Here is a 25,524-nt window from a genome sequence, read left to right on the forward strand (position 1 = left end):
TACAAACAGTATGTGAATGTAAAGTGTCAAATCTACCTGTTCTTGTAGGTGAGCCTGACAGTCCTGGTGTTCTCAGATTTGCCCGTGTGCTGCTCCTTGGAGGCCTGCTCCCATTTGGAGATGATGTCACAGATCTGCGAGAGAGGAAGACATGCAACTTTTGTGATGAAGGCTTTGTTGGGGGGGGAAAAATGAATAAAGAACCCTGAAAAGGCAATTCCACCAATTTGTTCAGCACAATAACAGTGTCTACATATGTGAAAATGGCACCTTTTTACATTCTGTACAAACAAATATCAGGTTAAGAAGTTCTGCCCGATGACATTATCAAAAGTTGAAACATTGTAAAAACGGTGATTTTCAAACACAATGAGATTCGCGTTGATGTGGGGAGCAAGAAAATACCCTCCCTCTGGCTAGAAACTCTGGAGAAAACCCTAGAGGAGCATTTAATAGGACCTTTAATCTCATCTTTTTGATCACAGATCATAGAAACACGCCATTTTTACATATGTAGACACTGGTATGGTGCTCAAGACAATGAATATGAGGTTGAAAAGTGTCGGAATTGCCCTTTAAGTGCTTTTCTAATAAACACAGCAGATATTGTCCCACATTTTTAAGTGGAGAAAACTCCTTCATTTTATTTGTGTGTTCATTCTGTGAACGCGGCCAGCTATTCAGTCTGACCTTGATGCCCCCCTGTAGACAGTGCTCCAGCTCTCGTCCAGTAGGGTCGTCCGTGTAGAGGCTGAAGCCTGATTGACCAGTTTTCCTCATGCCTGTGTCCTGGTTCAGTCTGCACTGAAATTCCTCCACTGTGGTAGAGGCATCAAAGCCCACTACCTGTATGGGGTACAATACACTGTAAATACACTGTAAATGTGTGTGTGTGTGTGTGTGTGTGTGTGTGTGTGTGTGTGTGTGTGTGTGTGCACTAGGGTTGCATAGGAAAGGTATATTACTTGAAACTTTATTTTTTTTATCAGATTACATCTAGTTGCCTTTTGGGTACTTCAGATTATCACAGGTGTCTGTAATTATCTCACTGTGTGGCCTTATCACATGTAGAATATCTAAAATAATCAAATAAGATTATTTTGTGAATACCACTGGTGTTTAATATGAGGGTTTCAGCAGGAAATATATTTGATATATTTTACCATGTCAAATTTCTTTGTTGTAAATGTTTTAATACCAAACTGGTGGCCGTTGTGAAAAAAATTAAATAGTTGAAAGTGTTGCAGAGTTTAAAAAGTGATTTAAGTATAAATGACCAAAGCCACCATAGACTGCCATATATGACCTGTTAATTACCAAAATTACAGAAGATTCCGTTAACTTTGGTAAATTACCGGTTAGCTCGGCAACCCTAGCATGCACACCCGTGCCTCTCTCCCTGTGTACACCAACTGGTAGAGAGATTATGTGTTGTACCTGGTATGTGTTGTTGAGGAAGTGAACAGGTACACTGAAGGGCAGTGAGTGGTGGTATGGGTTCCTGAGAAGGATAGACAGGATCTCCATACGGGACGCCCTGGCCTGGCGCTCACCCTTCTGCTGTGTCCGCTCTACCGACCTCTGACAGTAGATGGCGTATTTACCCACCTCTGTTCTGAGAGAGACACAGGGGAAAGTACAGTCAGATCGCAGGTAAACACAGGGTTGGGTGAGCAAATGAGCGACTAGGAAGTCAGACTAGGGACAATTTGCATGCGTGCGTGTGTGGGCGTGTGTGGGTGCTCACCTTGAGTCTCCATGCCTCTTAAGGTGTACCTGCAGCAGCCAAAGGAAGGGGTGCTGGGGCAGAAAGAGACCCACACACAGAGCCAGGAACTGCCAGCCCTGTAGAAGACCATACACACATACACTCCGATTTGTTAACTCTGTATACTAAACATCCGGAACAAACCGGTACGCCTGGCACCTACTACCATACGCAGTTCAAAGGCACTTAAATCTTTTGTCTTGTCTATTCACTAAGGGCATAAGGGCAAACTCTGTTTAAATCCTTTGCAGTTCACTAGTTCATATTCAAATACATACTCTGCATGCTACAGTTTAACGCATTCGCAACAATCTATTCATGGCCGCCACAAGCCATTGTGTTTGTCAGGTGTGGACTGTATGTAGTTTTTCATGGACTCCTGCTGCCCTCGGATGGTGTAAGAGTGTGTATGTGTACCTGTAAGGGCCAGGGCTGCCCTTGGGGCTGTCTCTTGGTTGTCTGTTTGATGAGCTGACAGAATAACTCGTTCTGTAGCTCTGGGTGGGTCAGGCACACCTGCAAAGCACTCTGGGCCAGGGACACGTGGTAGTCAATAGCTGGAGCATCGATGGCCACATTGATGAAGAGCTGGCATGTCTGGAGGAGTGGGAGAAAGGGGGACAGAAAGAGAGAGAGGAGATAGAAAGAGAAAGGAGGAGAGAGTCCTTGGAAAAAACGGACATAGCTCTTTGAATATCATTTATTGTCAAACGACTGCAATGCTAACTAACTCTATTTGCGCATACATGTCTGTTGGTGTGTGTGCGTGAGTGTTTGTGTGTATCCTACCTTAAACAACTTGATGGCCTCAGTCTGCAGGGCCTGAGAGGGCAGGGTGGTGAGCGCAGAGACCAGACCCTCTTTACTGAAACACAGCATGGGGTGTCTCCAGCTCTGAGAGTCTGAACGAAAGAGCAAGAGAAAAATAGCAAGTTAGGAAAGCGCAGTCCAAACTATTGACATACAGAGGAGAGGTCTTGCACGCCCAACTTACAGGCTCTTCAGCTGTTGAAAGTGACTAACTGTTGAGATACTGAATCAGACAAAAGTCAGGAAGAGCAGTATGACACTCACTTGGTTCTCCCTCCACATTGAGCAGTTTGCCCACCAACTGCTCAAACTCTGTGCCCACCTTGCCCAAAGTGGTGCCCGCTGCCACCGACAGGTGGTACAGCCAAGCATCCTAAAGAAACCAGAAGACAGGACAGAACTTTCACATAGGCACCGTAGCTTTAGCGGTGTGGCTACCAAGTGTTCATCCCCGTTGGATTTTTTTCACAATGAAATGGATTTAACGAGGCAAGTCAGTTAAGAACAAATTCTTATTTACAATGACGGCCCACCGGCCAAACTCGGACGACACTGGGCCAATTGTGCGCCGCCCTATCACGGCCGGTTGTTTTACAGCCTGTATTCGAACCAGGTTGTCTGTTGTCTGTAGTAGTGACGCCTATAGCACTGAGCTGCAGTGTCTTAGACCACTGCGCCACTTGGGAGCAACATAAGTTGCATGGACTCATTCTGTGTGCAATAATAGTGGTTAACATGATTTCTGAATGACTACCCCATCTCTGTACCCCCACCCATACAATTATCTGTAAGGTCCCTCAGTTGATTAATGAATTTCAAGCACAGAGTCAACCACAAAGGGCCGGGAGCTTTTCCAATGCCTGGCAAAGAAGGGCCACTTTGTAACACAATAAAATGTTAAGAAATCTGGGCGAGGGGGGACTTACGATAGGCACTGTACAGTATATTGGCTAAATACGGCAGTATTAGCAGTATCTACCACTTAAAGCATGGGTAAAGCATGGTGCTTGCAACACCTCAGTTGTGGGTTTAATTGTAGCATGTGGAACACGTACTAAAATGTATTCACTGTTGGTAATGTTTGTGTCTGTGTGACCATACTGTACTGGCTTTTTATCATGGGATGTTCTCTACCATGCATCCATACTGATTTTGGCTCCTCTCATACCTTCTCATGTCGGGATTCAATGAGCAGGTAGGTGGGGCCCTGCTCCTGGGGATGGACAGCTATGGTGTGGGGCGGGGCCTCTAAGCCCCTCCCGCATGACTTCAGCTCCTCATCCGAGTCATGTGACCTGTCCACCTCCTCCACCCGAGCCTCCCACAGCTTGATCTGACCTAGGGGGAACTGATGGGGCACACAAGCACGCACACATGCACACTGTGCGTTGGTATGGTGAATGGGAAGATAGAGGAGAGTAGAGTGTGTGAGTATTAGTGAATGAGTTGTATACCTTGTCTTCCTGACTGCGGAAGTAGTAGAGTGTTTTACCGATGAGGGCACACCACACCCGCTTGGAGTAGCCATGTTTCACCTGACAGAGATACAAAAAAAGTTACCTTCACTTCAATGAGGCACTGGTCATTGGTAACCACCTTAGTCAACCAAATGTCAACAGTCAACTGATAGAGTCATCGTTCAAATAGAGAGTTTAAGGGTCAATCTGCAGTTCAAACAATAACAAAGCCTTCACCTGGCCACTGTTTTGGTAAACAGCGATGCAGAAATGAGGGGTAGGGCTGAAGAAATGTAACCACTCTAAAATGTATAGACAGAGCTATGGATGCAAGGGCTGATCATCCATTATATGCTAGTTTAAACAACATTTTGAGGCTGTACAAGGTTTGTTTACAATGACATTGTTTATAAACAAAGGAGTAAAAAAAAGCTTATATTTCAGGTTCTGATTGGGTTAGACAGTTGAACTAAGCTCATGAGGCATTTCTAAGTTATATTCCTCAAGAACCAATAGATATATATTATGAATTTTAAAAAGTAACAAAACGGATGTAGCCCCTTTAAAGTTCATGGCTATCAGGGATATTTAGTGATGTAAGTCAGAACCTTAATGAGGTGGCCCTTCATCCCGGGTCGTATCTCAGGCTGAGCAAAAAGTGGGCTGGCTGTTTTGACCCTCAGAACACTCTGTAGAACCCTCAGCCACTCCTCTAGCAGGTTGGGAGAGTCTGCCTTCAGATAGTATACCCTCTTCCCTGTAACAATCTGAGATCACACACACATGCACGGCACGCACACAAACACATACAGGAAATGATAGTTAATGCTAAAAATGTGCAGGCAAATATCCACATGAACACACTCTTGCTCTCTCTGTCGCGCACACACACACACACACACACACACAAGTACCTGGAGCACTTGCTTCCCGTCACCGCGGGCGATGCTACTGGTGGCGTTGACCTCAATCTGACCCTGTGGTCTCCGGATGACATCACTCTGGGAAGACCAATCACATGGGCTTGTTCAGTAAATTACATAAGTGAGTGTTACAGTTCGCTAAACCAAATCATCAGAGCAGTCATGAGAGCTACAGACGTAGAGCTTCATTTGATCACTCTTTTGTTGACGTGTATTGTATTCAAGGTTTAATAAAAAGGCTTCTAAAGTTTGTAATTTCCACTTTAAAATGTCAGACTTCAACAAAAAATGTATATTAATTATAATCCACATAATAATTCACATTTCCTGTTGCTACAGGTTTATTTGAGCAAAACTGGCTCAAATTAAGATCTGTTTTCTGTAGACTTGAGCCTGTACAAGGAGACATGGCAGAAAAGCACACACTAAATATAACCTCAGCTATATATAAACCCATAAATAACAGATCCAAACAGTGTCAGTCCACATTCATTTCAAAGCAAACTCTTGAGGACAGTTGGTATACATGATTTGAGCGAGTGTGTGTGACTGTGTGACTTTCTTTAACTGACCGGTGACTTGTAATAGAGCAGCTCTCCATCTTTAAGGACAAACCAGCGCCTCTTCCATGTCTTCTTCCACGTCTTCACCATCTTCAGGAGGTACCCTGACTTCTCCATGGGCTCCTAGAAACCCACAAGGCGGGGAGTGGTGTGTGAGTATAGTATCAGCTGTTGGGTATACAGTGCATTCGGAAAGTATTCAAACCCCTTGACTTATTCTACATTTTGTTATGTTATAGCCTTATTCTAAAATGGATTAAATAGTTTCCCCCCCATCTACAGAATACCCCATAAAGACAAAGCAAAAACAGGTTTTTAGAAGCGTAACTAGTCTCCCGGCGTAACTAGTCTCCTGAATGCCAAGAGTAACTAGTCTCCAAGTCCCTGCCTCTGAAAAACATCCCCACAGCATGATGCTGCCACCACCATGCTTCACCGTAGGGATGGTGCAAGGTTTCCTCCAGACATGACACTTGGCATTCAGGTCAAAGAGTTCAATCTTCATTAGGTCAGAGAATCTTGTTTCTCATAATCTGAAAGTCCATTAGGTGCCTTTTGGAAAACTCCAAGTGGGCTATCATGTGTATTTTACTGAGGAGTGACTTCTGCCTGACCACTCTCTGGAAGGTTCTCCCATCTCCACAGAGAAACTCTGGAGCTCTGTGAGAGTGACCATTGGGTTCTTGGTCACATCCCTGACCAAGGCCCTTCTCCCCCGATTGCTCAGTCTTCCATTTAAGGATGATGAAGGCCACTGTGTTCTTGGGGACCTTCAATGCTGCAGAAATGTGTTGGTACCCTTCCCCAGATTGTCACAGGTCAGGTTTTCTCCCTTGAGTGGACTACCTGTGGTTGCCACTGAAGAGCACCCTTGGGTTTATTCTAGTATCCAGGTGATCCTGATTGGGCTTATTGGGATCACCAGCTGGATGACTATTTAGGTTCCTTTGTGGACTGTGCCAGTTGCTCAGTTCTCATGTTTTGTTCAATGTTCTCGTGTGCCCTTGCTTTGTTGTTTTGCTATGAAGACCTTAAGTAAATATTCTGGATTTACCCTTACCTCTGCCTGCAGTGTTTCTCTGCGCCTGGGTCCAAGTTCGTACTAGCCCTAATATCACAGTAGACCTGAGCCACTGGCCCAGTCCACAGAGGAACCTAAATAGTCATCCAGCAGGTGATCCCAATTAGGGTCACCTGGACACTAGAAGAAACCCAGGGATCCACTCCAGTGGCAACCACAGGTAGTACATTCAAGGGAGAAAACCTGACTTGTGACAGGAGCTTATCGTACTGGCCATCAGGTTTGACAACCGGCTTCGGGAATGTCGTCATGAGCGGATGGAGGGGTCCCGAGTTGGTTCCAGTGTTTCGGGCTCTGCTGAGGGAGTCGATTCTTCATTTGTTCCACTGCCATATGCTGAGCCTGTCCACGACAGGGTTCTCAATTTGGCTATGGTTCTCCTTCAGAGGAGCCAATGCAATTGGGAGGCACCACACTTTCCGCTCTGGAGAGTCAGATACAGTCTCTTACAACTGATACGGTACGCACCTCGCACATTAGCTCGCCAAAAGAGGCTGCCACTCACTAAGCTGGACACTCCGTTGTCGGTCACTGTGCTAGATGGTCAACCCTTAGGGCCTGGGAAGGTGAAACAACTCACCATGCCTATTCAGCTACAAGTTCTGGATGACCATGTGGTGCTTATCCAGTTACATCTGGTGGACTCTCCTGAGCTTCCCCTGGTTCTTGGACATCCATGGCTTTCCACCCATAATCTTCAAATTGACTGGCCTTCGGGAAGAGTTCTGGGATGGAATCCTTCATGCCAGTTCACCTGCCAGCAACTCTCTCCACACCTTTCCAGTCCTGCTCGTCTGGAGACTTCTGATCCTCCTGTTCCTCTGGCTGGGAATGACATGCCTGATCTTTCCCGCGTACCTCAGGATTACTGGGATTTGGGTCAGGTCTTCAGCAAACAGAGGGCCAGCAAACTACCTCCTCACAGGCCCTATGATTGTGCCATCTACCTCTTGTCCGCCATCACTCCTCAGAGAGGGCTGTATTCTCTCTCAGGTCCAGAGACTGCAGCCATGAACAGTTACATTGAGGAGGCGCTGGCAGCTGATTTTATTCAGCTGTCCACTTCACCTGCAGGAGCGGGTTTTTTCTTTGTTGGGAAGAAGGATTGGGGATTACGTCCCTGTATCGATTACCAGGGTTTAAATAATATTACCATCAAGAACCGTTATCCCCTTCCATTTATGTCATCAGCTTTTGAGAGGCTCCAGGGAGTTTTTTTCTAAATCGGATTTACGGTTTTGTCTAAATCGGATTTACGAAACGCATACAATCTGGTGCGCATCAGACGGAGAAGAGTGGAAGACAGCGTTCAACACTCCTAATGGACATAATGAGTACCGGGTCATGCCGTTTGGACTTACTAATGCTCCAGCTGTTTTCCAGGCCCTGGACAATGATGTGCATCACAACTTCCTTCACCAGTTCGTGTTTGTGTTCCTGGATGACATCCTCATCTTCTCCAAGTCCATGGTTGAACACGTCCAACATGTCCGGCAGGTTCTTCAAAGACTCCTCGCTCATCACCTGTTCATGAAGGCCAAAAAGTGTGAGTTTCACATTCCTCAGATCTCCTTCCTTGGGTATATTGTGTCTCAGGGCTGTGTACTGATGGACTCCAAAAGGGTAGGAGCGGTGGTCAACTGGCCGTGACCCAGCACGGTCAAGGAAGTTCAGCCTTTTTTGGGTTTCGCTAATTTCTACCAGATAATTGTGACAAACTTAAGTGTTGTGGCAGCGCCATTGACAACGCTCAACAAGGGCTCGGCTGGGCATGTATGCTGGACCCTGCTGCTGAGAAGGTATTCCAGGACCTGAAACGATGTTTTCTTCCTGCACCCATTCTCGTTCTTGCAGATCCTTCTCTCCCCTTCGTGGTAGAGGTGGATGCCTCTGATGTTGGCGTGGGGGGGAAGTTCTGTCTCAGTGAAAGACCAAGCTTCATCCCTGTGCCTTCTTCTCCAGGCATCTCACTCCAGCGGAGAGGAACTATGATGTCGTTAATCAGGAGCTTCTTGCGGTCAAACTGGCTTTGGAGGAATGGCGACACTGGTTGGAGGGTATGGAACATCCTTTTACGGTTTGGACTGACCACAAGAACCTGGCCTATATCCAGGAGGCTAAACGCCTCAACCACCGACAGGCTCATTGTGCTCTCTTCTTCACTTGGTTCAGATGCATGTTATCATACCGTCCGGGGTCTAAGAACGTGAAGCCGGATGCCCTTTCTCGCCAGTTCCAGTGAGGATTGGCCGCTTGAATCCCTCATTCCCAGGTTGCTAATCCTCGCGCCGGTGTCCTGGTGTATAGAGACTGTAGTGAGGGAGGCGCAAGGTAGGGAGGCAGTTCCAGACGGCTGTCCACCTAACAGACTTTTTTGTTCCTCTTGGGGCACGGTCCAAGGAACTTCAGTTCACTCGTCGCGTTTCACCTCTCATCCGGGAGGGCAGCGAATGCTAGAGTTTTTGAGGAGAGGTTTTGGTGGTCCTCGGCGGAGGCGGACACTCAGACCTTTGTGGCTGCCTGTCCGACATGCGCCCGGTACAGGACTTCTCGTCAGCAGTCTCTGGGGCTTCTTCATCAGCTGCCAACACCTTCTCGACCCTGGTCCCATCTCTCTATGGATTTCATCACGGGCCTTCCATCCTCAGAGGGACACACGGTCATCCTGGTCATTGTGGACCGCTTTTCCAAGGCGGCACATTTCATTCCGCTGCCTAAGCTTCCATTTGCCATTCAGCATTATTTCCGCCTCCACGGACTTCCTCTGGACATAGTCTCCGACCGGGGCCCCCAGTTTGCCTCCAAACTTTGGAGGGCATTCTGTACTCTTCTGGGGTCATCAGCCAGTCTGTCCTTGGGTTATCACCCTCAGTCCAACAGTCAAACTGAGTGGGTGAACCAGGATCTGGAGACCACCTTACAGTGCTGTGTGTCCGCCAACCCCCCCACTTGGAGTCAGCACCTTCCCTGGGTGGAGTATGCACACAACACTCTCCAGTGTTCCTCCACTGGCCTGTCACCATTCCAGGTGTTGTACGGTTACCAGCCCCCCTTGTTTCCAGATCAGGAGATTGAAGTGACGGTTCCTTCCGCTCAACGACACATCTCTCGTTGCCGCTGGACCTGGAAGAGGGCTCGGTCAGCGCTCCTGAGGTCCTCAGCTCGGGTTCAACGACAGGCCAACCGTCATCGCCGCCTGAGTCCCCTCCTGCGTTCAGGCCAGATGGTCTGGTTGTCTACTAGAGATCTGCCTCTACGTGTGGAATCTAGGAAGTTGGCTCTCTGGTACGTTGGGCCATTCAAGGTTCTACAGCGCATCAATCCAGTGGTCTATCATCTTCCCCGGTCCATGAGGGTTCATCCTAATTTCCACATCTCCAGACTTAAGCCTGTGGTGTTCAGTCCTCTGGTTCCAGCCACTCGGCCTCCACCTCCGCCTCGCATGATAGTGGGACAGCCAGCCTATACGGTGCGACGCATCCTCTCCAGTCGTCAGTTCCGCGAGGGACTCAGTATCTCGTGGACTGGAAGGGTTACGGGCCTGAGGAACGTTCCTGGGTTCTGGCCCGGGACATTTTGGACCCAGGACTCATTCGGGTCTTCCGTCAATGTTCAGCTACCCCTGGTGGAACCCTTACCTGAGCTCAATTTCAGGTCTCATAGCAAAGGGTCTGAATACTTATATATATAAAATAAAATAAAACTTATTTACATATCTATTTTGTATAGAAAAAAATATTTTCTCCCCAATTTCTCATCGCTCTAACTCCCCAACGGGCTCGGGAGAGGCGAAGGTCGAGTCATGCGTCTCCGAAACATGACCCGCCAAGTCGCGCTTCTTAACACCCGCTCGCTTAACCCGGAAGCCAGCTGCACCAATGTGTCGGCCCGCCACAAGGAGTCGGCCTACCACCATGATGTGGAAACGCATGAAAAGTTTATCAGCAGATGGAAAAAAAGCTATGGACTTCACATGGTGATTAAATATAGTTGATCATACAAATCTTCAATAGGCTAAATATCGAGGGTAGGCTATTATTTGATTGCTGGTGACATGATGATCGGTGCTTGGTTGCCAATTATCAAATAAAATGATTATCCATAATTTCATCATATAACCTGTCCACGTTATCAGCAAACTCTTGTCAAGAGAGCGTGCGCCAAAACCAGATTGGGCAAGTTCGCTGTATTATTGGAACAGTTGATGAGACAAAACCATCGGTAGAGTTGAAAATGCAATGGAAACACATATAACTTTGATTTTTTAATTTGGTACATACATGGGAACTTAACTGCTAAAGTGTTTTTTATGTGCAGTACGTCATCACGCAGCGCCTTTTTATCCGCAACGAGTCAGTTTGATGGAAACACCCCTCTGGTGGCGTATAGTATCATGTAGATTTTAGAATATTGGAATGAAAATCTCTCGCCAGACAGAACCTAACTATAGAGAGAGAAACGTGGCTTGTGCTCAACAAAAAGACAATGTTCTTACACTCTTGCCGTTGTCGCGGGTGCTGGAGCAGGTCTTGGGCAGTTTCTGCTCTGGCTCAGAACACTCTGTGTCAGTAGAGTAGGCATCAGGAGGAATGGCATAGTCACTCTCTGATGTCATGGACGACATGGACACTGCTGGACAAGCAGGGGCAACACAAACAGTCATGAGAACATGGTAATAAACACGTATGGATTTGGTTTTAATATGAAGCAATGTGAGATGCGTACTCTTGTGTGAGTTTTCTTGTAGTGGGTGTGTGTGTATGTGTGTGAGGTGTCTGACCGTGTGTGTCCGTATTTATGAAGAGTCTGTGTGTGTGCGCAGTACCTCTCTTGAGGGAGCGGGGGCTGCCGGGGTTGCTGTTCTTGCGGGAGCCGGATCTAGAGGGGTGTGAGCTACATTTAGATGCTTCCTCTACTTCTGAGCTGGACGACTCCTCTGAGCTGGACGACGACTCTGAGCTGCACGACTCTGAGAATGGACTACTGCTCAGCAGAGTGGCTTTCTAGAGAAGGTAATACACACCATCAGCTTGACACACACGCACATACACACACACACACACACACACACACACACACACACACACACACACACACACACACACTAGAGGGTCACATTAAAAACAGGACTTCTGTGGGTGACACACACACAGTATATTTGCACACTCACACGTACACACCTACACATGCACACACCTACCCCCTTCAGCGTAGTGTAAACAGGCGTGGTCATGTTCTTATAGATGAGGGATGTGTAGAGCACAAAAGCAGGGTATGAGGACTGGAGGGAGGGGTCTGGAACAGAAATGACAGTTCAATCAGCCAATCACAGAGCCTTCTACAAAACACAGGGCCAATGGCAGAACGGTACTGACCCAGTAATTTCGTCTTCTCTCGCTCACCTTTGCTTGTCTGGTCTGTACATGAGGTCTCTGACAGCCTGATGCCAGACTTTGCCACTGCATATATCCGGCTTTCCTAAAGTAACAGTCAACACAAGCAAAGCATAAAACACTCAAAGTATGTACAATAAAAGGTAGATAGAACTTAGTGCTCACCCAGGAGGGGAACCTGTGTAGAGGGGGTGTTGGTGGTTTGCTCCCTGGCACCGTGGGAGGGGGGTCTGGGTTCTCTGGGGGCTCCTCTTCGTCCGTGGCGAGTGAGGCTGGTGAGGTGCTCAAGGTTGGCTTGGTGGCTGGCTGAGGTGGAGTGTCTCTACTTGTCTCCATGCTGACCTCCTGTTCCTGATCCAGGTCGGTCTCCTGGGGCCTAAGGGGGCGGAGCATGCTGATGGCATTGCGTGTCCGTCCATGAGCCGCCTCCGTGCTGATTGGCGGCTGGCTCAGGTGTCTCTTGGCCAGGGCCACGCTCATCACTCCAAATCCAGCGGTTGTCCGCAGGCGGGGCTGCTTGGGGGAGGCAGGGAGGTCTCTGGAGTCCTGGGTAGAGGTGGGGCGCTTGGGGGTGAGGGTGGGGGTGAGGATGGGGCTAGGGGTGTTGGAGGGGTCACTGGAGGAGGACGAAGAGTCTAGTCTCTGGGACTGGAAGCGTTTGTTGAGTTCGTCCGAGGAGCAGTCCTCAAGCTTCCTCTCCCTGACCCCGTCCTTCTCCGCCAGCCCCCCCTCCCCAGACCCCGGCAGGTGGAAGTGGGGGCGCTTAGTACGCTCCATGTCATCATCGAACAGAGAGCTGCTGTCATCGGACGCCGTGAGGTAGGTATCGCTGCCGGGACGGCTGTACTTCAGAGGACACCCCCCTCCCTCACTGAAACGTCCACCCTCGCCCTCTGAAGCAGCATTGGAGAGCACAGAGGACACACAGCGAAACTCTGGCCCTCCAGCGCTCTCACACACACTCTCAGACTCCTCCTCTGAGGTAGCATCCGCTGCTCTGTGGCCTCCACTCTCTGCCCCGGAGGAGTATGATGTCTGGTTAGTGCCGTTATCTGTCAAAGTAAACAAACACACTCCGTGTCAATATCATGTACCAAATAACATACCAAGTCAATGTTCTTCAACCCTGGTACTGTGGACGCACAGACGATGCTGTGCAGTCTTTTGAATTATGATTAGTTAAGCTTCATAAGGTGTGTTAGCACAAAACTATGAAATAACACACATGGAATAATGTAGTAACCAAAACATTTGTGAAACAAATCAAATATATTTTATATTTGAGATTCTTCAAAGTAGCCATCCTTTCCTTCATGTCAGCTTTGGTTACTACATAATTCCATATGTGTTATTTCATAGTTTTGATGTCTTCACTATTATTCTACAGTTGAAGTCGGAAGTTTACATACACTTAGGTTGGAGTCATTACAACTCATTTTCAACCATTCCACAAATTTGTTAACAAACTATAGTTTTGGCAAGTTGGTTAGGACATCTACTTTGTGCATTACACAAGTCATTTTTCCAACAATTGTTTACAGACAGAGTGTTTCACTTATAATTCACTGTATCACAATTCCAGTGGGTCAGAAGTTTACATACACTAAGTTGACTGTGCCTTTAAACTGCTTAGAAAATTCCAGAAAATGATGTCATGGCTTTAGAAGCTTCTGTTAGGCTAATTGACATAATTTGAGTCAATTCAAGATGTACCTGTGGATGTGGTTCAAGGCCTACCTTCAAACTCAGTGCCTCTTTGCTTGACATCATAGGAAAATCAAAAGAAAATCAGCCAAGACCTCAGAATTGTTTTTTGTAGACCTCCACAAATCTGGTTCATCCTTGGGAGCAATTTCCAAACGCCTGAAGGTACCACTTTAATCTGTACAAACAATAGTACGCAAGTATAAACACCATGGGACCACGCAGGAAGGAGACGCGTTCTGTCTCCTAGAGATGAACGTACTTTGGTGCGAAAAGTGCAAATCAATTCCAGAACAACAGCAAAGGACCTTGTGAAGATGCTGGAGGAAACAGGTATAAAAGTATATATATCCACAGTAAAACGAGTCCAATATCGACATAACCTGAAAGGCCGCTCAGCAAGGAAGAAGCCACTGCTCCAAAACCGCCATAAAAAACAGACTATGGTTTGCAACTGCACATGGGGACAAAGATCATACTTTTTGGGGAAATGTCCTCTGGTCTGATGAAACAAAAATAGAACTGTTTGGCCATAATGACCATCGTTATGTTTGGAGGAAAAAGGGGGAGGCTTGCAAGCTGAAGAACAGCATCCCAACCGTGAAGCATGGGGGTGGCAGCATCGTGTTGTGGGGGTGCTTTGCTGCAGGAGGGACTGGTGCACTTCACAAAATAGATGGCATCGTGAGGACGGAAAATTATGTGGATATATTGAAGCAACATCTCAAGACATCAGTCAGGAAGTTAAAGCTTGGTCGCAAATGGGTCTTCCAAATGGACAATGACCCCAAGCATACTTCCAAAGTTGTGGAAAAATGGCTTAAGGACAACAGTCAAGGTATTGAAGTGGCCATCAGAAAGCCCTGACCTCAATCCTATAGAAAATTTGTGGGCAGAACTGAAAAAGCATGTGTGAGCAAGAAGGCCTACAAACCTGACTCAGTTACACCAGCTCTGTCAGGAAGAATGGGCCAAAATTCAACAAACTTATTGTGGGAGGCTACCCGAAACGTTTGACCCAAGTTAAACAATTTAAAGGCAATGCTACCAAATACTAATTGAGTGTATGTACACTTCTGACCCACTGGGAATGCGATGAAAGAAATAAAAGCTGAAATAAATCACTCTCCACGATTATTCTGACATTTCACATTCTTAAAATAAAGTGGTGATCCTAACTGACCTAAGACAGGGAATGTTTACTAGGATTGAATGTCAGGAATTGTGAAAACTGAGTTTAAATGTACTTGGCTAAGGTGTATGTAAAGTTCCGACTTCAGCTGTACAATGTAGAAAATAGTTATAAAATAAAGAAAAAACCTTGAATGAGTAGGTGTGCCCAAACTTTTGACATGAAGCCATTCTAATAGAACTCTACCTTTTTGAATGGAATGTATGGGACACGATACTAAGGCTACCATTACTTATCATACAAGCACTGTTTTGGTACAAATTATATATACAGTGGGGCAAAAAAGTATTTAGTCAGCCACCAATTGTGCAAGTTCTCCCACTTAAAAAGATGAGAGAGGCCTGTAATTTTCATCATAGGTACACTTCAACTATGACACACAAAATGAGAAAAAAAAAATCCAGAAAATCACATTGTAGGATTTTTAATGATTTTATTTGCAAATTGTTGTTTTTATGTGCGACAAAAAAACAACACAGAGTTACACATAAACAAACGTACAGTCAATAACACAATAGAAAAATCTATGTACAGTGTGTGCAAATGTAGAAGATTAGGGAGGTAAGGAAATAAATAGGCCATAGAGGCGAAATAATTACAATTTAGCATTAACACTGGAGTGATTGATGTGCAGATGATAATGTGCAAGTAGAGATACTGGGGTGCAAAAGAGCAATAGGATAAATAACAATATGGGGGTGAGGTAGTATGGTGTGCTATTTACAGATTCACTGTACCTGTACACAGCCATTGGAAAGCTGCTCCGACAGCTGATGCTTAAAGTTAGAGAGGGAGAAATAAGAGTCCAGCTTCAGTGATTTTTGCAATTCGTTCCAGTCATTGGCAGCAGAGAACTGAAAGGAAAGGTCGGCCGAAGGAAGTGTTGGCTTTGGGGACGACCAGTGAAATATACCTGTTGGAGCGTGTGCTACGGATGTTGCTGGGTGACCAGTGAGCTAAGATAAGTCGGGGCTTTACCTAGAAAAGACTTATAGATGACCTGGAGCCAGTGGGTTTGGCGACGAATATGTAGTGACGGCCAGCCAACGAGAGCATACAGGTCGCAGTGGTGGGTAGTAAATGAGGCTTTGGTGACAAAACGGATGGCACTGTGACAGACTACATCCAGTTTGCTGAGTAGAGTTTTATGGAGATATGGCTTTGCTTTGTGAATCTTTTCCAATATGGCCAAATGCAGCTGGTTGGCAGCTGTACACAAGCCCTGAGTGGAGCAGCATACTACTGAGATGAACTTGATCAACCAAGTCGATTTCTCCTGTTGATTCTCTCTCAATGCCACACACCTGTCACTAATTATCAGGCCTGCCCTGACAGGCTCATTCACCTTCAGTTGGTATTTAAATCCTGTCAAGCCATTCCTCAGGTTTCTTTCCAGTTGTGTGCGTCCAAGTTAAGAGTACGTTTGTTTCCTATTTTCCATGTCTATTTTAGTTAAGTTATAACATTAAGAGGTCATGTAATTTCCTTATTTGAGATATATTGGTTTAATAGATTCATCCTCATCACCTTTACGTTATGCAACCTGCTTACAAGGTCTCTCCTTTGTTGCAGATCCACACACAAATGCAACTTTACCATGTCCAACCACAAGTAATTTAATAAATATGGACAAAATCTGTGCTGGAACAAAAACAAAAAAAGTACCACAATAAAATAATATGAGTCAATGTGCAGGGATATAGATTCGTCGAGGTAATTTGTACATATAGATAGGGATAAAGTGACTATGCATAGATAATAAACAGCGAGTAGCAGCAGAGTGTAATTGCAAATAGTCCAGGTGGCCCTTTGATTCATTGTTCAGCAGTCTTATGGCTTGGGGGTAGAAGCTGTTAAGGAGCCTATTGAACCTAGACTTGGTGCACCGGTATCGCTTGCTGTGCGGTAGCATTAGAGAACAGTCTATGATTTGGGTGACTGGAATCGTTGACAATTTTTTGGGCCTTTTTCTGACACAGCCTACTATATAGGTCCTGGATGGCAGGAAACTTGGCCCCAGTGATGTACTGGGCCGTATGGTCGGATACTCGAGCAGTTACCATACCAGGCGGAGATGCGACTGGTCAGGATGCTCTCGATGGTGCAGCTGTAGAACCTTCTGAGGATCTGGAGATTCATGACAAATCAAGTCTCCTGAGGGGGAAAAGGTGTTGTCATGCCCTCTTCATGACTTTCTTGATGTGTTTAACCATGATAGTTTGTTGGTGATGTGGCAACCAAGGAACTTGAAACTCTGAACCCCCTCCACTACAGCCCTGGCGATGTGAAGGGCGCTGTTCGGCCCTCCTTTTCCTGTAGTCCACGATCATCTCATTTGTCTTGCTCACGTTGAGGGAGAGGTTCTTGTCCTGCCACCACACTGCCAGGTCTCTTACCTCCTCCCTATAGGCTGTCTCATTGTTGTCGGTGATCAGGCCTACCACCGTTGTGTCGTCAGCAAACTTAATGATGGTGTTGGAGTCGTGCTTGGCCACGCAGTCGTTGGTGAACAGGGAGTACAGGAGGGGAGTAAACACGCGGCCTTGTGAATGTTGGCTTCTGGTTGGGATATGTACGTATGGTCACTGTGGGGACAACGTCGTCGATGCATTTATTGATGAAGCCGGTGACTGAGGTGGTATACTCCTCAATGCCATATTCTAGTCTGTGCTAGCAATAGAACGGACGGTACAGGTGGGTTACCCACTCGCCAACAAATTCTCACAAGGCACCCTGATCTCCGCCCCCTTTATTTCCTTCATGTGAATGACGGGGATTAAGGCCATTATATCCTTTGCGTCCAACTCATTAAAGAAAATACCTTCGTCCAGTTCGAGGTGAGTAATTGCTGTTCGGATATCCAGAAGCTCTTTTCGGTCATAAGAGCATCAACATTATGTACAAAAGAAGTAAAAAATAAGTTACAAATAATGGCAAAAAAACACAAAATAGCACAATTGTTTAGGAGCCTGTAAAACGGCAGCCATCCCCTCCGATGCCATTGTCAGAGTGCTGACAGATGTGTTCAATTTGGTGGCTCCATGACAAATAACAATATGTAGCCGCTGGACTATGGTCAAAATGACACCTATTAAAGGTCACAATCAGAATTGTCTATATTATCTGTGTTTTTTTTAGTTGGTAGATAACATTAGTTTGGCATGATATTACCATATTTTCTTCTACCAGGAAATCCCCATGGCAGTCATTTTATTAAAATGGCCACCCTGATTGACTGACAGGCTTCCCAGACAGCCTCAATCTTTAATATATTCCTTAAGATATCTAGTATTAATGTACCAAGTTTGATACTTGTATCATAAAATGGAACAATCATTTCACCTATACACTGGACTAGTGGTTCTCCTGGACCAGAAGTGAAGAACATACGATGTAAGATCTTAATTTGATCAGTCTTCTGATGCTAAGAATTGTCCTGTGGAGCAGGAAATGCAAACGTGTAGTATATTCAAAGTTTAAAAAGGTTTTCAAACTTTGTAATTTCCACTTAAATGTCAGACATGATTTGCCTTAACAAAAAATGTATCAACACCTACAAAAATCTCCATGAATTATAATTCACATTTCCTGTTGCTGCAGGATCATTTTCCTGCTGTAGAAAACAGGCTCAAATGAAGATCCTACATCTGCAGTACGACATTGAGTCATAGAAATTATCAGTGATGGTCATCCAGTAGATATGAGGAGGTAGGGACTGACCAGTGTTGTTCCCCCCTTCGGCCTCGGGCTGGGTTCTGAGGGTCCTCTGGACGGGCTCGGGGCCTGTTAGGACCTGGGGGTTCTTCCCTCGTACCTGGAAACAGCCAAACGTCAGGCTGCTGAGACGCTGGGCTTCCCCGGGCTTAGACTGGACACCAACTCCTCGCTTTTGCTCCAGGGCTGGAACACATACAATGAGACGGAGACTTTAAAATGTCTAGCCAGGGGACTTGGGTGTGTGTGTGTGTCTTTCCTGTGGTCCTTACCCTGCATCTGTTTCTGTATCTCCTGGATCTGAGCCTCCTGCTGAATGTTGGTCTCTCTCAGAGCAGCATTCTCCACCTCAAACTGGGAACAGCACAAACTCTTGTAACACCAAAAAGCATCAACACTAATACTATACAAATACACACACGCTTGATTTACTTTCCTTGTGGTGGCCAAACAATTGATTCCCATTGAAAGTCCTATTTCTATTGACCCTAATTGCAACCCTAAGCCTAAAATAGCATTTTTCCTTGTGGAGACTGGCAAAATGTTTTCCTTGTTTTGTTATCCTTGTGAGGACATACACTTTATGTACTGTACCTCACACAGCTTCAGCATCACCCACTCTTTGATCTTCGCTGCTTTCTCCTCCACAGTCTTAGCATCCTGGGCTCGGATCTGTTTCTGGTAAGGGAGAGAGACAGATATCAACACTGATCTAGGATCAGCATACCCTCCCCACAATCCTAACCTTAACCATTACGGGGGGAAAGAACAAAACTGACCTTAGATCACTGTCTAGTGGCAGCTCTTTACCTACTCCTCCAGCTGTAGTCACAAACACTGTTCTAGGATCAGCTTACCCTCCCACAATCCTAAACTTAACCATTAAGGGAGAAAGTCTAGGGACAACTGTTTACCTGCTCCTCCAGCTGTGTCTCCAGCAGGGTAATGACATCATCCTTCTCCTGTAGGAGAGACTGTAGGTCCTGACAGCGTTTGAACAACCGCACCTCAGAGTCACCTGACTGACCGTCTGGAGCCTTCTCCTTCTCCTCCATCCACTGCACCTGAGAGAGACACACACACACTGTTACAAAGAGTATGCATATGCACACATCACACATAATAGAATGAGCTCAAGAAATATACAGGTAACTTCCCAAATAAAGGAAACACCTGAGTAAATGAGGTGTATGTCAAAGTATGTCAAAAGGACAGGTGTGGCTCCTGAGTTAATTAAGTAATTAACATCCCATCATGCTTAGGGTCATGTATAAAAATGGTGGGCAGGCCATTATTTTGGCTACCATGGCTATGGCCCCATAGGATGAAAAAGCCCCCATCCACAGGGCACGAGTGGTCACTGAATGGTTTGACGAGCATGAAAACGTGTAAACCATTTGCCATGTCTCAGTCACCGGATCTCAACCCAACTGAACATTTATGGGAGGTTCTGGAGTGGCGGCTGAGAAGACAGTTTCCACCACTATCAAAACACCAAATGATGGAATTTCTCAGGCAAGAATGGTGTTGCATCCCTCCAGTAGAGTTCCAGACATATGTAGAATCTATGCCAAGGTGCATTGAAGCTGTTCTAACTAGTGGTGACCCAACACCCTATGGAGACACTTTGTTGGTGTTGCCATTTATTTTAACACACACACACACACACACACACACACACACACACACACACACACACACCTCATTTACCTGTACATGTAACACACACACACACACACACACACACACACACACACACACACACACACACACACACACACACACCTCATTTACCACACACACACACACACACACACACACACACACACACACCTCATTTACCTGCTGGTGAGCTTTGAAGGCACGTTTGTCTGCCTCTACCACCTGCGTCTCCAGCTGCTGAATCTGTAAGGGGGAGAATGATGGACGACATGCTTATGTTCCATGTTTACATACACAGTCACTGACTACATCCTCAGTCCCACTCCCCTCACTTGCACTGAATGATGTGAACGAGACCTTTCATTCCCCTCTTGGTCTAGCACATTAAAACAATGTTTATACAGTCTTAGAGGAGAAATATCAACCTCCGCTCAAGCCCAAATGCAACAACTACATCCAAATAAAGAATGGGAGGTGGTGCATACTAGACATAGTGAGTGTCATTACTGATAACACATCCTGATTTATGTTCCTAAATGGAAAAGGGAACCGTTACATTCCCCAAATGCTCTTGCCTTGAGCATCCATTGTCAAATATCTTTTGTATTCGATTTTTTTTTTTTAAATGTGACTAATAACAAAAATGCATCTATGTCATCACTAAACCTGTATAGTAAAGACCTACTTATGTGAGACTTGACTCCTGTTGTACTGCCCCTCTTGGTTACGGCTACAGTGTGTTACACGGAAGTCTGGTTGGACGTGAAAGTGTACGGGTGACAAGTCTCACGGTTACAGCCGGCCCTTTGTGTGCCCTGACCAGAGAGGACTCTAAGAAAGCTGTCAGGCTCGTGTTAAACCACAGAGACACAGAGAGCGCCATTAATACCAGAGAACACCACTGTTTACACTGCAACGAGACGCCAAACAGATCTAGTGCACTTCGCACGCCACTTGGTCACAATTACAGTGGAAACACGCACGCACGGGCACGCATACACACACACACACACACACAAAGGAAAGAACGCATTGACGCGCACACAGACACAGCTTTGTGGGAACGGGGAATGTGGAAGAACTTATGAGTAGCATTCCTGTCAAATGCCTCAGCTCAAAGTGGCGGAAGTGGCAGAGAAACCAATGTCTTCTGAGGAGGCACACAAAGAATCCCAAGCCCTCTGACAAACACGGCCTTTGAATGTGCCGCAACAAAGTCCCATTACAGCAGCGGCATTCTATCCAAACACACACACACACACACACACACACACACACACACACACACACACACACACACACAGTCCAGTATTCTGGGATCATGACATCATGTTGAGGCTATAGTGGAGCCTGTATAGACTGGAGAGCTGGCTCCAGAGTTGCTGTTTGACTCTCATTGCTCTGGCACTGGTTCTACTCAGCAATGTGTTTCCCTTTAGTTCTAGTAACTGGGAAATGGATCCAGCCCAGCCGGACCCAGAGGTTAGCTGATGCTATGCCCTTACACACACACACACTCAGAGTTTCCATTGCAGGAGAATAATACGTTTGTGGATCGCCATGTGGATCAAAACTGTAATGTATGGGTTTTCTGTGTGTGTGTGTGTGTGTGTACATAGGGAGCAAGAACCAAGGACGTTGTTTTATGGATATTTCAGTAGACCTAAAAGCCTAGTGAAATATTTTAAAAAGGGCAGTCAGTGAAGCCAGTGGTACACAGCAAATCCTGTCTGAACCAGTCGGGTCTGCTCTGTCTTCCAACTCCGGCTGAGGGAAGGAAGGCCTGGAGCCTATTCACAGCAGGGGCAGACTGTACACAATTGTACACACACACTACCCTAACTGTGGCCAGTGGTGTGCCAGCTGGACCAAAGGGTGTGTTCAGATCAAAAACACACATGAAACCTGCAGAGGGGTTGGGTTAAATGTGGAAGATACATTTCGGTTGAATGCATTGAGTTGTGCAACTGAACCCTTTCCCCTTTCCAATACGGCACCATACACACACACAGGACATAAGCGACATCCTTTTTTTTGTTACTTATTTTTACTCGGTCAGGGTTTCAACTCATTTTTAGATAGCTGGCTAGATTAATTTATCTATCTAAAAGTAATCATGGCAGATTTACAGACCGGGCACGTGCTCAGGGGCCCTAATCTCCAGGGGCCCTGAATGATTTTGTTAGTCATTCTCACTCCGATATCACATTAATATGGCATAAGTTATGGCAAAATTTCAGGAAATTAGCTTTAAAACTTCAACAATTTCTCCCCAGTGCAGGAAATTGGATGTAAAACTGCTCATTTATCTAGATATAGAGTATATAGAGAGTATAATTGCATGACATGAGTTATACATTTGCTAAATGTTCTCCCACCCCATGGCAAAATATGTAGAACTTCAGAAAACTTGCTTTAAAAGTGCAAAATGTTATCCATGCCCTATGACAAAATATGAAGAATTGCAGGAAATTAAAGCTAAAACTTTGTCAAGAGGGGTGCCACTTAAATGTTTTGCCCACTAGCTGGAGGCCCCCCAACCAAATCTCGCTTAGGGTCAGTCTTGCACACACATACAAATGGACACGCACATGCACACAAAGGGGCAGGCAGGCAGGCAGGCAGGCACACACACACACACACACACACACACACACACACACACACACACACACACACACACACACACACACACACACACACACACACACACACCTTCTTAGGAAGGATTCTCCAGAACCCAAGGCCGTCCACAAATGACAACCCACAGCTTTCTCTCAATGCACAGATATAGCATCAGGCAGAGAATAGAACTGTAATTACAGGCAGGCAATTCCATGGTGGCATAATGAGGCTGAGACTCTGATTTTTCACTTTAAAAGTACGCCAAACACAAACCATCGATTGCAAAGTTAACCCTTTACACTCGTGGGAATTGGCCGATATGCAAAAGGGCTAAATTGAGATGCTTCTTACAGAATAAATATAAAAAGCATATGCATAAACATGGTAGCAATTGAAAAGGAACAGTTTCGAGATTATAGGAAAATTATTTGACCAAAAGTTGAGAACACAACAGTTCACCTGACACAAGACCGAATCCAAAAATTACACTTTTGATTTTGTTCATTTGACAATTTTACTGTACCCTTCGTTGCATTTGTTGATAAAGAAATCAGAAAATAATCTGGATACATTCAGTAACATGATAAGGATATTCCTGGAAAATGTGGGGTAGGTGCAACAAAAGACAAAATAATTACAAGGGTTCTCAGTGAAAGGACTAACTGGTGTCTCCAAGTGGTCACACACCTCTCCAAAAAGCCTGTTCTATTGTCAAATTATTTAAAAAACAATGTCAAAGTGTTAAGCTTTCACAATGCAATTCAGGGAAACAGATCAACATTTTGGTGCATATAGAATGAAGACGTGACTGCATTCAGCAAATGTCCTTCGCAAATAGACAAACATAGGCTCATTCTGTTCAGAACAACGCAGGGTATGACGCCATGTCATCTTGTAACTCTACATCACACATGGTGATCATAAACGTTGACACTGTATATAACATTAGTTTCATGATATGGAAATGTGAAGTGCACATTTGGACTCACGGGTGTTTGGCTTGCTTGCATGACTTCAAATCGGTATTTATTGATCCACAATGTCTCATCTTTTAAAATACATCCTCTTAATTTACAGCATTTTCCTCACTCAGACAACAAAACGTGCAAAAGTTGCCCAATTAGCGGGAGGGATGGTGGCAACTTCTTGACGCACGAGGTGCTCAAGTTCAGAACAGCTGTCAGTCAAAACCCATCCAGCGCTGTGTAGCGCAGTCAGAGCACTGGTGTCATGTATAGCATGTTACTGTACAGCCACTGCATTTATCAGCGCCCAAATCTGCCATTTTCAAGTCGTATATGGGTATGAGTATAAAGGGCTACACAAGCCATACAACTCCATGCACGAGCCATACAACTCCATGCACGAGCCATACAACTCCATGCACGAGCCATACAACTCCATGCACGAGCCATACAACTCCATGCACGAGCCACACAACTCCATGCACGAGCCACACAACTCCATGCATGAGCCACACAACTCCATGCACGAGCCACACAACTCCATGCACGAGCCACACAACTCCATGCACGAGCCACACAACTCCATGCACGAGCCACACAACTCCATGCACAAGCACTGCTTTTAACAATTTCCAGTGAAAATCTCCCTCAGTTGTTTATGTGACCACGTTTTCCAAGAACTGTTAAATATCTACACCGAATTAAGATTCAAAGATGTCTGCAGAAAGAATGGGGTGTCAGCTATGACATGACATACGTTTCTAAAAATGTATTTTGGTTGAACTACAGTAGGAGAAGTGGATTAACACCTGGTAACAAAATGACACCATGGCTCCCTGATCTATACCATACACAAATGCATAATTATGAATGTCAATTCATGTCTCTTCATGGTGATGTATCCTGAATGGGTACACAAACATAGAAAAATGCAATATCCTCCTTTGCATGTTTTGGTGTTATTCTCCCCCAAAACAAGACCAAATCTGGTTGGTCCGGACGGCATCAAATCTGTACCAATCATAGACGTCTACGTTTCACAAGCTTGGACATCACAGTACAGCACAGTACAGCACATCACAGTAGAGTATAGTTCAGTACTGTACAATAAATTATACTGTACTCTACTCTAGTGTACTGTACTATACTGTATTAAGCTATCATTTTCTTTACTCTATTGTACTGCGCTGTCCAAACTTGTGAAAAAGAAGTCCTGGATTGGTTCAGATTTGGGTTGACCAAATGTCAACTACTTTTCAATGTCCATGGACGTCTGGTTTTGGTTGGTGCTCAGTGGGTGACAGGGCTGGTTACAGTGAATGGAAAGAGAGAGGGTTGATGGGTAGGTGCCAGTAAGAGCCGGGGGAGGTGACATTAACTGAAGAGAAGAGAGACATGGAGAGAGAGAGGGAGGGGTTGTTCAAACTGTTTTCACACACTTTCTTTGACCACCATGTGACAGAAAGAGAAAGAAAACCGTTATGAGCTGAAAATAACAGTATCCCTGTGGAAGGCAGGACAGTAGGATGCAGTGTTGTGTTCGAGACCATCTAAAGTGAGACCGATTCAGGACAAGACTGGAGGGGGGCTAAGGCTAAGGATTTATAAAATAATACAAATAATTAGAATGATATATTATTCGTTTCAATTATGTTCTGATTTAATCT

The 25,524-nt window shown here is 45.5% G+C and overlaps 1 protein-coding gene across 3 annotated transcripts in view; it reads right to left on the reverse strand.

The window, feature by feature from the left end:
• Nucleotides 1–25,524, reverse strand: part of plekhh2 (pleckstrin homology domain containing, family H (with MyTH4 domain) member 2) — a 63,883-nt gene that overhangs the window by 5,895 nt on the left and 32,464 nt on the right. The window contains exons 3-24 of one of the 3 annotated variants that reach the window (XM_024424540.2): nucleotides 20,448–20,510; nucleotides 19,520–19,669; nucleotides 19,200–19,283; nucleotides 18,878–18,959; nucleotides 18,612–18,791; nucleotides 12,161–13,047; nucleotides 12,005–12,080; nucleotides 11,803–11,897; nucleotides 11,428–11,605; nucleotides 11,098–11,234; nucleotides 5,531–5,644; nucleotides 4,950–5,036; nucleotides 4,644–4,802; nucleotides 4,033–4,113; nucleotides 3,747–3,926; nucleotides 2,843–2,951; nucleotides 2,558–2,670; nucleotides 2,186–2,365; nucleotides 1,748–1,845; nucleotides 1,438–1,615; nucleotides 691–846; nucleotides 37–134 (exon numbers count right to left, since the gene is read on the reverse strand). In XM_024424540.2, the coding sequence (XP_024280308.1) occupies nucleotides 37–134; nucleotides 691–846; nucleotides 1,438–1,615; nucleotides 1,748–1,845; nucleotides 2,186–2,365; nucleotides 2,558–2,670; nucleotides 2,843–2,951; nucleotides 3,747–3,926; nucleotides 4,033–4,113; nucleotides 4,644–4,802; nucleotides 4,950–5,036; nucleotides 5,531–5,644; nucleotides 11,098–11,234; nucleotides 11,428–11,605; nucleotides 11,803–11,897; nucleotides 12,005–12,080; nucleotides 12,161–13,047; nucleotides 18,612–18,791; nucleotides 18,878–18,959; nucleotides 19,200–19,283; nucleotides 19,520–19,669; nucleotides 20,448–20,510 (3,485 nt within the window). Of the gene's footprint in view, nucleotides 1–36; nucleotides 135–690; nucleotides 847–1,437; nucleotides 1,616–1,747; nucleotides 1,846–2,185; nucleotides 2,366–2,557; nucleotides 2,671–2,842; nucleotides 2,952–3,746; nucleotides 3,927–4,032; nucleotides 4,114–4,643; nucleotides 4,803–4,949; nucleotides 5,037–5,530; nucleotides 5,645–11,097; nucleotides 11,235–11,427; nucleotides 11,606–11,802; nucleotides 11,898–11,977; nucleotides 12,081–12,160; nucleotides 13,048–18,611; nucleotides 18,792–18,877; nucleotides 18,960–19,199; nucleotides 19,284–19,519; nucleotides 19,670–20,447; nucleotides 20,511–25,524 lie in introns of all 3 variants that reach the window. The other 2 variants (XM_024424539.2, XM_024424538.2) reach the window with 2 other exon arrangements.

The sequence above is a fragment of the Oncorhynchus tshawytscha genome, linkage group LG06 (assembly GCF_018296145.1).
Source record: "Oncorhynchus tshawytscha isolate Ot180627B linkage group LG06, Otsh_v2.0, whole genome shotgun sequence".
NCBI lineage: Eukaryota > Metazoa > Chordata > Actinopteri > Salmoniformes > Salmonidae > Oncorhynchus > Oncorhynchus tshawytscha.